The sequence below is a fragment of the Papaver somniferum genome, chromosome 3 (assembly GCF_003573695.1).
Source record: "Papaver somniferum cultivar HN1 chromosome 3, ASM357369v1, whole genome shotgun sequence".
Classification (NCBI taxonomy): Eukaryota; Viridiplantae; Streptophyta; class Magnoliopsida; order Ranunculales; family Papaveraceae; genus Papaver; species Papaver somniferum.
Window position 1 is genome coordinate 175,271,864 of NC_039360.1, and position 12,995 is coordinate 175,284,858.

General features: G+C 36.2%; 1 protein-coding gene across 3 annotated transcripts; it reads right to left on the minus strand.

The window, feature by feature from the left end:
- Positions 1-7,144: 7,144 nt before the first annotated feature.
- On the minus strand, positions 7,145-12,629 carry LOC113358090 (LEAF RUST 10 DISEASE-RESISTANCE LOCUS RECEPTOR-LIKE PROTEIN KINASE-like 2.1). 3 transcript variants are annotated; one of them, XM_026601598.1, is made up of 12 exons: positions 11,968-12,629; positions 11,360-11,395; positions 9,518-10,708; positions 9,158-9,387; positions 8,983-9,031; positions 8,791-8,873; positions 8,654-8,702; positions 8,232-8,308; positions 8,015-8,128; positions 7,788-7,876; positions 7,584-7,629; positions 7,145-7,473 (listed from the first exon to the last, which is right to left on the minus strand). In XM_026601598.1, exons 1-12 carry the CDS (start codon positions 12,500-12,502, stop codon positions 7,441-7,443), a joined length of 2,532 nt encoding a protein of 843 aa, XP_026457383.1. In that variant the 5' UTR covers positions 12,503-12,629; the 3' UTR covers positions 7,145-7,440. The 3 variants fall into 3 exon arrangements, with proteins under 3 accessions (XP_026457383.1, XP_026457382.1, XP_026457385.1); XM_026601597.1 differs by having other exon boundaries at positions 8,791-8,882; XM_026601600.1 differs by lacking the exon at positions 11,360-11,395 and having other exon boundaries at positions 8,791-8,882.
- Positions 12,630-12,995: the final 366 nt, after the last annotated feature.

Consider the following 12,995-nt stretch of genomic DNA (forward strand, 5'->3'; position numbering starts at 1 on the left):
CTCAGAGTGATTATCTTCAAATATATACACATTTTTACTTTTATCAAGTAATTTTGTGTCTTTTTGTGCTTTGAACGCAACATCCTTGCTAGATTTGGATGTATGCTCATGATCAAAGATCTTTAGCTTCCCAACCAAAGTATTTCTGGAGAGGGTATCAAGGTTATTTCTCTCAACGATGGCATGCTTCTTAGAATCATATCTAGATGGCAGCGATCTGAGAATTTTCATCACAATGTCCTTTTCAGGAATAGTCTTACCCAATGAAAAAGATGCATTAATAATTTCAGACACTTTGTGATTAAACTCATCAAATGAATCTTCATCTGCCATACGAAGGTTTTCCTAATCGGAATTTAGGTTTTGAAGCCTAGCTTCTTTTTCACTGGTATTCCCTTCAAATACGGTTTCTAAAATATCCCAAGCATCTTTAGACCGAGTGCAATTAGACACATGGTGCTGAAAATTAGGGGTAATGGCATGTATGATGGCGTTCAAACCGTCGGAGTTTTGCTTGGCAGCAAGTATCTCTGCAACATCGTATTCGCCAATATTCTTTGGAACATTAGCGTTACCTATTGCCACAACGGGAGCATCATAGCCATTAACTATATATACCCATGATTGAAAATCACGCGATTGAAGAAAAGCTCGCATAACAATTTTCCACCATAAATAGTTTGAGCCATCGAAGACTGGTGGTACGTTAATTGAGATAACACCTCTGTCCATAAAGTCAGATCGCTACAAACACAAACTTTTGACGTCTTGAACGTGTTTGCCTACTATGATACCAATTGAAAATGCGGGGGGTCTAACAACCTCACCCAATATTTCGATTAACAATCTGTATGGAATAACTCTAATATACTTTTAAGAGAATTAACTAGACAGTCAGACTCAATCTTAATAAAAAAGTATATCAAGGAGTTAATATCTCGATCTCTTGATTTAATCTATACTCAAGCAAATAGAAATCTGCGAGTCTTTATTAAATAAAAGAGATATAAACTTGGATGGTACCAAAGACCAATATCCAAGGATCAATCAATTTCCAATCAACAACCAAAGGTTGGATTTCACAATTAATCGATACAACCACAACCAGTGATATTTCAATTATATAATAAAATATAATGCGGAATAGAAATAACACAGACACCAGAAGTTTTGTTAACGAGGAAACCACAAATGCAGAAAAACCCCGGGACCTAGTCCAGATTGAACACCACACTGTATTAAGCCGCTACAGACACTAGCCTACTACAAACTAACTTCGGTCTTGACTGTAGTTTAACCCCAATCAATCTCACACTGATTCAAGGTACAGTTGCGCTCCTTACGTCTCTGATGCCAGCAGGATGCTACGCACTTGATTCCCTTAGTTGATCTCACCCACAACCAAGAGTTGCTACGACCCAAAGTCGAAGATTTAAATAAACAAATCTGTATCACACAGAAAAGTCTACGGTAATAGATAAATCTGTCTCCCACAGATAAACCTACAAGTTTTCTTCCGTCTTTTAATAAAATCAAGGTGAACAGGAACTAATCGATAACTTGGACTTATATTCCCGAAGAACGGCTTAGAATTATCAATCACCTCACAATAATATTAATCGTATGGTAGCGAAACAAGATATTGCGGAATCACAAACGATGAGACGAAGATGTTTGTGATTTCTTTTTATCTTGCCCTATCGGATATATAATCTCAAGTCAAGTCTTTCAATTGAACTCGTACGATAGAAAATGGCAAGATCAGATCGCTCAACTATAAGAGAAGTAGTTTCGTATGGCTTCACAATCCCAATGAAGTCTTTAAGTCGTTAACCTACAGGGTCTCGAGAAGAAACCTAAGGTTAAAGGAGAATCAACTCTAGATAAACCAACTAGTATCACACAGGAGGTACGGGGATTAGTTTTTCCAGTTGCTAAAGTTCTCCTTTATATAGTTTTCAAATTAGGGTTTGCAACCAATGTTAGCTTAGTAATAAAGCATTCAATATTCACTGTTAGATGAAAACCTGATTAGATACAAGCTAACATCTTTCAACCGTTCGATCGAAACTTAGCTTATCATACACAAATGAAATGTATTTCATTTAGGTTTAAGTAACCGTACCTAAACATGTACACTTAATTGGTTCACAAATAGTTAACCATTGGTTAGCCATATGAGCACTTCCATATTAACCGTATTCATCTTCTTCATAACTAGTTCAAATGACTTCAAAAGAACTAGTTGAAGAGTTGTTCAATTGCTTAGGTCTTTATACATAGACACAATTGAAACAAAATCGATTTGATTCATTTGAATCAATTCATGAACAATATAGCCACGGTTTGCAAATATTGCATTCCTTATAATTTATTGTTTAAGTTCATGAACTACCGGTTTGAGAAAATAACCAGCTTGGGTACGCGTACGGGTATGCGTACCTTAGCAACCAGATTGAGTTAGTTTTGGTTTCCAAACTCAGCAGAATTTTTCGGGTAGAAAAGTTCCGCCAGTACGAGTACGGGTACGCGTACCTAAGGTGACTGGTTTACTAGTTTGTAAACTACAAACTCAGCAGAATTTTCTGGGAGGAAAAGTTCCGCCAGTACGCGTATGGGTACGCGTACCCAACCTGTCTCCTTTACCAATTCCGTATGCACACATATGCACACACTTGGTTTCCGGTACATGGATTTATACACTAATATACGAACACACTATATATGCTTATATCCATAGATGGTTACATAATCTCAAATCTACATTTCAATCATTGAAACATTCTTCTATAATGTTATAATAGTCGTTATTCACAATTATCGTCATCAAAGCAATTTTCAAGAGATTGAAACGTCATCATGATTTTCGTCACGGGTAAAGATGAAAATGGTTAAAGCGAAAGCTTACCAACACATATTTCGAGAAATAGATAGGCGAGATAAACTTGGCTCGAAATAGCAAATGTGTATGTATGAAAACTATCATACTTATACGACTTTTGTCTCAAGTGTAGGAGATAGAGTAGATAGACTTTTGAGTGATAGATAAGTTCAAGTATCCACATACCTTTTAGTCTGATGAAGTTCCACTGGTTCCTTGAGTAGTTCTTCGTCTTCGTAAGATGATCGCCGTGGAGTCTGGAACTCAACTAACTTAACTATCCTAGTCCGAGACTTAGCTATAAGTAGACTATAAATCAAGACATATAGTGTTGACAACTAAATTTGACAAACAAGCTTGAGATAGCAACGCTTGCGAGTTCGACCGAGCAATGCTCTAACATGCTCTGTTATTACAGCATGAGTATTCAATTCCAGATTTAGGAGCATTTATCAAGCCACAAGAATTTAGGCATTGATTAAATTCCAGCATAGCTTCCCTTAAAGGATTCCTTCTTCCCTTTTTTCATCCATAGTGAGAACAATATTAAAATCTCCTATTACCAACCATGGGAGTGAAAGATTTTTAATTGAAATCAACTCAGACCATAAATCTCTTCTATAAATATATAGATTTTCTCCATGTACTCCAGTCATTAAAACTCCTCCTATATTAACTGTAATTGCTTGTCTTGTTATAGAAACTATTTTTGGATCAGAAATAGTAGCATTCCAGCACAACCAAATATTACCTTTCTTTTCTGCACTACTATTGTGTATTATCTCACATTTCATACCTATCAGCTTCAACATTTTCACATATTTAGAACCAACATTTACTTTTGGTTCATTGATCTATACTAAAGAAGGATAAAAATTCTTAACTAAAATCTGTAGTTTGTCTTTGGCTTTATGTCTCCTTAAGCTTCACATTCCAGTATATGACTCTCATTTAGAAAATAGGGGGTTGAAGAGTAGAACTCTTCTTACCAAGAATTTTCCCAGCTTGTTTCCTTATAGTGATTAGGCTGACAGATTTAGTTGGCTGAGTACTTATCACCTTTGGAATTTCCAAATTGGCTTTCTTACTTTCCACTGTTGGAGTTACTTTGACTATTTGAGTTGCAGAAGTAGTCCCAATCTCAAGCATCTTCACGACCTCAATTTGTGGAAAATCATGCTCAGAAAAGAGTGAGAATTCTTCAGTATCTTTAAGAGCTTCAAATCTTTCAGAGGTGACTTCACCTTCTTCTTTTGCTTCTTTTAGAGGCAAGGTTTTTGGAGTTGAAACATTTTCATTGACTACATCTGTATCAGGTGATTTGTTATTACTAAAGTCACAAATATCAAAACCAATAGGTATTTCTGTGTCTTCCTTGCTCTTATTATTTCTTCTATATCTGTTAACTGTTTTAGGAGCTACATCACATTCTTTCTGAGTTGATTCTTTCCTCTGAAGTCTGCATTCAGCTACATAATGCCCAATAACTTTGCAATGATTACAGAATTTAGGAGCATTTGGCATTTGAACTCTCTGTGAGAAACCACCATATTTTGTTTTGACCAGAACTTTTTCTGGAATAGCTTTACTGAGATCTACTTCTACTAGTACACTTGCATAATACCCTATCTTCCTTTTCAATGTAATATCATCAACTTTTACAGGTCTTCTCAAAGCTCTTCCAATATCTAACAAAATTTTCTCCTTCCAGTACTCAATACTTAAACTAGGGAGATGAAATCAAACAAAAGCAGTAGAGGTTTTTTGATCTGCTGGTTTGAAATTAGGTTCCCAGTTATGAACCTCCAGACTTTGCTTCTCTACTTCCCAATAGTTAGACCAAATATAGCTTATGTCTTCAAAATTAGTCAGTTTAATCACAAAAAAACCTTTGCCTAATCGAATTAACTGAACTTCACCTTTTAGATTCCATTGACTTCGAAGTGATTTTTCAGCTTGTTCAAAGAAATTTTTAAAAAATCCAGTCTACCAATAAGACCGAACTTCCATTCATTAATACAATCATCTATATCATCATCATCAGAAATACATATTTCTGGTTCATCACATCTTTTTCCATCACCAGATTCTTTTGCAGGATCATGAGAGGCACCAAAATTTACAGATCTGAAGTTTTTTTTCCATCGAACCCTTATTTAAAGATTTTTCAATAATACTAACTGATTCAGACATATGTTATATGGAAAAGTAAATAATAAATCTGAGTTGTAACACCAATCATTACTAATATGATTGAAATCACTCGAAGAATGTGAAAAATCACTGAAAACGAAGAACCTAAAATTTAATTTTTTGACTGAGTCGATCGCCCGATTTGCAGTCTCTCTCTCCTTGACTCGCACGATTTGCTAAATAGATCCCTAAGAAATTAAGTTGTTGTATCCTAGGAAAGATGCACCATTTTTGGGCGGTAAGGCACGAGTCCAAATTTGTGCACCCCTTCAAAACCGGGGTGCACATTACAGCCATCATTATTAGTCCAATTTCGTTTTAAGTGGTTTCACTTTTTTGTTAAAAAAACCTAAAATTATGCTGAAAACAAAGGCCAATTATTGCTTTTTTCTTCTTCCTCCTATTCTCTGCATCTCCTTTCTCTCTAAGAAAGATCATTTGAATTCATCGTATGGAAAATATAAGTAGCGGTAGTCGATCTTTTTCTTCCTGGCCAAATTGGGGTATACCCAGATTAATTGGCGTATACCAATTTTAAACCCATCCAAGGTAGTGGGTTAAGGGGTGTCTAAAAGATGCTAAAAGACCAAATTGTCCTTACTATTTTCATCCAATTTTAAACCCTGCCGACTAAAACTAAAACCTAAAACCTATCAAAACAATTTTCAAAACCTCTTTAAAACTCTATATGATGAAATCAAAAAAAAACAAAAAAATCAAATTGAAAAAAAAAAAGAAAAAAAAGAGAAGAAGAATACGGGTTTTGAGATTGGGTACAAAATCATACCCAATCTTAGAACCCCATGATTCCACATTTTTATCTAAAGTCGACAGGTATCTTTTTGTCGACCTTGCCGACTAGTTTTAGTCGGCAGGGTATTTCTCTGTCGACCTTGCCGACTAGTATCAGTCGGTAGGGTACTTTTTTTGTCGATCTTGTCGACTTTTCATCTCTGAAATTAGCATTTACAGGGTCGTCATGGTATTCATCTTTATACCTTGTCGACTATAGTTTAGTCGGCATGTTATGAAATTAATACCTTGCCGACTAATCATGCATTTGTAACACCTTTTTCTGTATGTCAAAAATCCTATAGTTGGCAGGGTGTTTATTTGTCGACCTTGCCGACTTTTCATACTTTCAGAATTGAAAGTGTTGATTTTTCTGTAATTTTGAGTATAAAATCCCTCAGCAGCTTTGCAATCCCCTTTATAGAAGTGTTTGGCTAGTGTGGTTTCATTTCCGTTACAAAAAAATCTCAAAAAAAAAAACCTCAAAAATCATAGTAACACATAATCCATGAGATCAATCCAAATAATATCTAATTTGAGAATTTTAATTCAACTAATTAATTAACCTTAACACATTATTAGTATTAATTAAACAATGGTAGATTAGACATTTTGAAAATATATGGTTAAGGGGTGTCATGTTTTACTTCAAAATGACCCGGATTTTGTCTCATTAGGTATACCCCACGTTTTTCTTCTCATTCTTCGTCTTTATCTTTTCCCTTGATTAAAAATCCATCAACTGGTGGCTTTAGAAATCAATATCTGATTGATTGTAGTGTTTTATAGAAGTAGCAAGCTCAATGATTATTTTTCTTCTATAAATCCACGATTGGAGTTCGAAAACCATTAGTCTCGTATAATTACCAGGTTAAATTTGTTTACAAACCCAAAAAAATAAATCATAAGCCAATTTAAACAAAATACCAAAACAATACTCGATATATACGATCAGTTTCATAATTCGTTCAGCAGGTTTATCATCTTGAATCTCAAAAGAATGGTATAAAATAAAAAGAAGGATGAATATGGCAGTCGCCAAAACCAACGAAAGAATTTGTTTCCCTAATCAATTGCATATGCTTACTTTGAAATTGGGAATACTTGCTTTTACATCTTCCAATTCCATTTTTTCTTGATAAGCATAGAGAAGTTGGAGAAAAAATGGAGATGCAGGGGTGAAAGGAAGAGGAGGTCTTATAATAGATAATGGCAGTTTTGACTCTTTTGTGTGTTCCCACTTCCGATGCAATTTATTATTAAAAAGAAACCAGAAAGGGAAAACCGCTCGACGATTTAGACTAATAAAACGGCAGTATTGTGCATCCCGGTTTTGAAGGGTGCACAAATTTGCACTCAGAAGGCACGATGAATTTTCTTAAGATTGTTGGAAAGTTTATATATACTGCAACAGAGAAGAAAGTCTCAAACACACACCTACATCAATTCTAAGTCGAGGCAAGGATTATATACTTCAGCCTCAAGGCCTCATATTTATGATCTAACCTCGAGTTTTAGTTTCCGCACAAAGAATCATGAAGTTTCTGATCTCGTGAAAAAATCCGAAAGTTTAGCTAGGCTTTCTCCTTTTTCTTATCATATAATGCCTGCAACCAATAAAAAAATCTAGATTAGTACATATTCTATACAAGAATATGTACTGAAAGAAAGCAATACCTTGCTTTCTCCTTTTGTTAGTGCTGAAAGAAAGCAATACCTTGCTTTGAAAGGTTCTCATTGTCAATACAAGAATATCGCGCATTCTACAAAAGCAAATTTTGTATGCCATTGTTTTAGAATGAATCCGCAAAAGAATGCGGTGAAAGTAACTATCAATTGCTAAAAAATCACTTTCCTTGTATTTGGCATTCATCAGCAAATAAAATCACGCATTACTCATAAATGTAAAAAACCCACATACCGAACATCATTGCCTGTGCTAAAAAGATGAGAACTCCCATCTGAGCATGTTAACACAAGCTGTGCCGTGTGCCCATACGGAATTTGAATCTGCAACATCAAGGACGACCAAACACGTCACAAAGTTCTTTTGGAATTTTCATATTTCGATATTTGTTAATCACCAAGACTCTAAATCTGGGAATAAGATCTTAGACACATGTAGACAATCAAAAGCAAAGTACTTACATATGAGTTATCTGAGTAATCCTCCTGAAATATCAGATCATCTACGTTCCTAATTTGGAAGCTTTGGCTGTTCAAAATGAACGTTCTTGGCTCCCAAACTTTAGATGTATCCTTCTGTGGAAAATGTGGCATGATAAACTGTACTTAGGACAATTATCAAAACCATATAAATTAAGCATGACAGGGAAGCAAAGGATGAAAGGTTATCCAGATGTACCCATAGTATCCGTAGGACATTAAATCTGGCTTGACCTTCGGATATGTGAGTCTTAATCTTCATTTGCATTTCTAGATCTGCAGTAAAATACGAGAAACTCGGACACTTATTTACCTGCATTATACTATCAATACCTTCCACTAAAACTAAATACTAAGATGTTATATGGGAACATTATTTAAATACCCCTCATATTTAAAACATGGGATCCGCAACACATAACTTGGTTTTAAACTCATAATGGATTTGGACACCTTCAAGTAGCTAAATTTTCCTATACGCTCCAGAGAGTTTGTACATCATAATGTGTATTCTAGATTTCCAGTACAAATTTCTTTAATGGCGAACTATCCAAATAAAAAGATTCTAAACTTACAAAAAACACAAATATAACAATTTTGTATCAAGATATATATACTAACCACATGTTATTTTTGTCTGATTATTGGCAAAAAGTCTCATCAATTCACCCTACAAAGTCAAGCAGTAGGGAGTCAGTAAATTTATTTAATTTTTTAGTAGCATGTGATTCACATCATTATAGAGAATTCTGAAATACCTGGCAGCCGTCACCATTCATTGGGATGCAATCGACAGCAATAAGCTTATCGACATCATCAGCAGTGACTACATAATCTGGATCTGTAGCTCCTAAATCACAAAAACAGAACCAGAAACCTCTACATAACATAAACCCAAAAAAATTGTGAAAATGCTGAATGTAACTCTGAAAACTCAATGTTGTGTTTACCTTCAATGTACGAAGGCCTGTTTTCATTAGGATCAAGATGTCGAGTCCACTAAATATAAATTTAAAAATCGTTTGGAGCACAAGAAATAATCAGAGATCGCACTACGTTAGCAATAGGACTGACACCCTACTGCAAAGAAAATGTCTTGAAAGAAATGATTGCAGAGAGAAGTACCTGAAACATGCATAAAGCAGTCCCACATTTAGGAAACCCGCATGCTCGCAGCCTATTGCCTGGTTTTGCATCACCATGAATTTGCAACCCTTCAATGGCAGGTAAGCTTGCATTCCCTGATTTTGCATCACTGCGAATTCGGAACACTTCCATGGTGGATAAGCTGTCATTCCCTGCTTTTGCATTATAGAGAATTGGGATAGCTTCTATTCCATGTAAGGTGTTTTCTCCTGGTAGAAACCAAATCTTTATTAGATTTCCTGGGATATATAAAATCTCAACCTCATAGTTGAGGTGCAGAATGTTAACCAATTGTTCAAAGTTTCAGACTCTATAGAAAAAAAAATCTGGTATCATTACCTCCTGAGATACTGGAAGATTGCTCCTCCCTCGTGTTAGACGGATGATAGGAGGAACTAGTTGATCTTGGAGGTGGTGAAGAAAGGAAAGGTTTTGGTGGAAGTTTCAAGGATTCGACGCTTCCTTCCAACATTTCCAATACTTTACTCATTGAAGGCCTACTTAAAGGGTTAGTCTGTATGCACCACAAACCCACTATAGTCAACTTCTTAGCAAGTTTTTCTGTTTCCTCCATCATAAGCCCCTGCAATCCAAGATCCTTTTCTAATTTGAGACGGTCATAAATCCAATGTGGAAAATAGAGTTGAGAAGAATGATCCAATTCCACTTGCACATCAATGTTTTTTCTACCCCCGACCATTTCCAATACCATCATCCCATAGCTATAAACATCAGACTTGTGGGAGATTCCTCCGAAATTTCTACTGAATACTTCGGGAGCAATATAACCAGCAGTTCCTCTTGTCCCCAACATGGATATAATGCTATCCATTCCAGAACACAACTTAGCCAGACCAAAGTCTGCTATCTTTGGGCGGAAGTTCTTATCTAAGAGAATGTTTTGAGGCTTTATATCAAAATGTAGGATTCTTGTGGTGCAACCGCGATGCAGATACTCTAGTCCACGACTAATTCCAATTGCAAACTGGAATAATGATTCCCATCCTAATGTAAAACTTGGATCGGCTAACTGTTTGTTTTGGTAAATGAATTTATCAAGAGAACCGTTTGGCATAAACTCATAGATGAGAGCTCTTTTGTTACCATTGTAGCAAAACCCAATAAGTTTTACCACATTTACATGGGAAGTCTTACTAATGCTTGCAACCTCATTCAAGAATTCTTCTCCATTACTCTTGCTACTTTTGGATATATCAGACAAAACCTTCACCGCAACCAAACGACCATCATGAAGCTGTCCTTTGAACACAGACCCATAACCTCCTTGACCGAGTTTCTCTTTAAAATAACTTGTCATTTTCTTGACTTCAGCATACTTGAATCTCTTTGGAGCTAAAGATCCATAATTTTCGAAGAAGGCATCTATAAGTCGTGTTTGATGCTTATTTTGCTCCTTCCTGCATAACCACTTGAATGAACTACGACTACCCAATGAGAATTTCCTCCTGAAGCAACAGATTAGGATGATCAATAAGACCGAAACTAGCAGCACACCAAGTGTAGCTCCTCCTGTGATTAGCCAAATAATAAGATAATAATAAGACAAATTAGAATATACAGGGTCTCACGCATTATCAGTCCTCTCTAGTCCATCATTTATATATACACAAGGTTGAACATGGGCTATTTCTGCATTGACATGCTTATTCACACACTAGTTCACGGTTATGGCACTGATTTTATTTATAAAACCCAAACAATGAAGCTAATTTTTTGATAATATGTTCTTCTTACAGTGCTCATTCTTACTAGATAATATGTTCTTACAGTGCCCGTTCTTACTAGAGATGAGCACAATTAGATACGTATAACACCACTATCTACCACTTTGAAAAGAACCGGATAAAATTCAATTTAGTAGACGGTGAGGCTTGATATCAGAATTGACTAATTTTTGGTAGGATGGTGGAGTCGTGGAGAACCATAAGAAGAACATATTACCAAACTTCAAACTGATTATCACTTGAGTTCTATTAAGAAAATGGTGCAGAAATTGTGAGGTAGGGTGAGAATAACCACGTTCATCAATCATTCCCTTATAACTAAACTCTTATAAGTAACAATGTAATACAGTTGAGAATGCTTCAGGAAAAAAAAAACACAGTTGAGTCCGTAAAAATTTGTGAAGAACAAAAGGGATGGGATGTCATGAAACTGTACCTATTATCAATTTTCTTCTTAGTTTTGGCGCCTTACCTGCAGAAAAGTAATGAGGACAAGATCAGCCCCAACTTAACCAATTTACACCATTCCTGAAAACAGAAAATCAGACAAGAAGATCAAGAAGACGTTTTCTAGGATCAACTAGTGTTTACCTGGCGCTACTGTAACCCTACATTTTTGACATTAACTTTGAGTTCTTCCATTAATGTAATACCGAATCCCACACAGGCTAGTCAGACTAGAATCATCGAACAAGCTTGTTTTTTCAATAAAAAGATCTGTTACTGTGTTAACTGAAAATCTTCCTTACAGCTCTATCGAGTGGGACAAATTGACAAACAGGTTGAAGGCGCCATGTTTTTGTACCAAAATGGATATACCTTAGGCTAGTTATCACACATACTGGCCTAGTTATAACAACCGCCTCTTACCGAAAGGCAAAATGATAGAAAACTGACATTGGAATTAGCTACTGCTTGCTACTTGTTAGTCCTCCAAGGTCCAACCCGGCAGTAAATCCTATGTTCTATTCATAGTTCATGCCAAACACAGACACACATGGAAGTAAGGGCGTGAAGAGGAAGAAAGAGTGCATGTATAAGTACCTTCAACGGAACTAGAACCACCACCACAAGTGTTTCCATTGCCACCGTTGCGACAAAAACAGGTCAAGCTCTTGACCGTGGAGTCTTCATAGTATCCACATGTTCCACCAGAAGCACTACAGCTCAAACAGAATTCCATATCGTTTCGACTAGTTGATGCTTCATAACTCACATCAAAACCCTCCTTTAAAACTCTAAGAAGAGACGAGGGATTATCAGTAAGACCTGATATAGCTGAACCCATGATAGGAACTTCTACACTTCTACCATATGATGATACCATAGGAGAAGAACCTCTCGAGGTATTGGAAATAACAAAATAAGCGTCAGTTGTGGTAGGAGTACTACTTCCCGTGCTGTTGATTCCACACTTCAACTTTAAGGGAAGTGGATGCGACGAGAAGTTACTACTTAGATTATTTGGACAATCGAAGTAAAGAGTCAGGTTCACAACACTAGGAGCATAACTGAATAAGCCAAAATCAAGAGTTGTGTTAAGAAATTTAGATGCGCAAGCATCATCATCATCGTCCATGATCTCTTTTCTAGTTAATCTCGCAATTCTGTTTTCTGGGTCGATCGCTAAAACACGAAATGTTTTGCGATAAAATTTTCATCTCTGCTGCATCTCCATCTATACAATCCAGCTTGTAACCGAGACTCCCACAGTAGTTAGGCCGGGAATCTCCCCAAAATGGAAAGCTAATGTTTACATCCGTCCCGCACTGGAAGTTGCGGTTACAATCGTGGTACCGAGTTGTATAATTATTTTGTTGCGACAGGCAAACGGGTAAATGATCGATACGTAAAAGCAAGACCAAGAAGAAGATGATGATGCCAAAACCGGAAGAAGATGTTGGTGGGAAGTAATAGAAATCCATTCAATTGTTTCAATTTGAGGCAGATAACATAGCATTAATCACCAACTTAAAAATCTTAGTTTCGGGCTAGTTCATGTGGTTTGGTAATATCATCTATTTTCCAGACAGTGGGAAATGCGCTATCTTGTTTACTCTTGTCCATTCAAT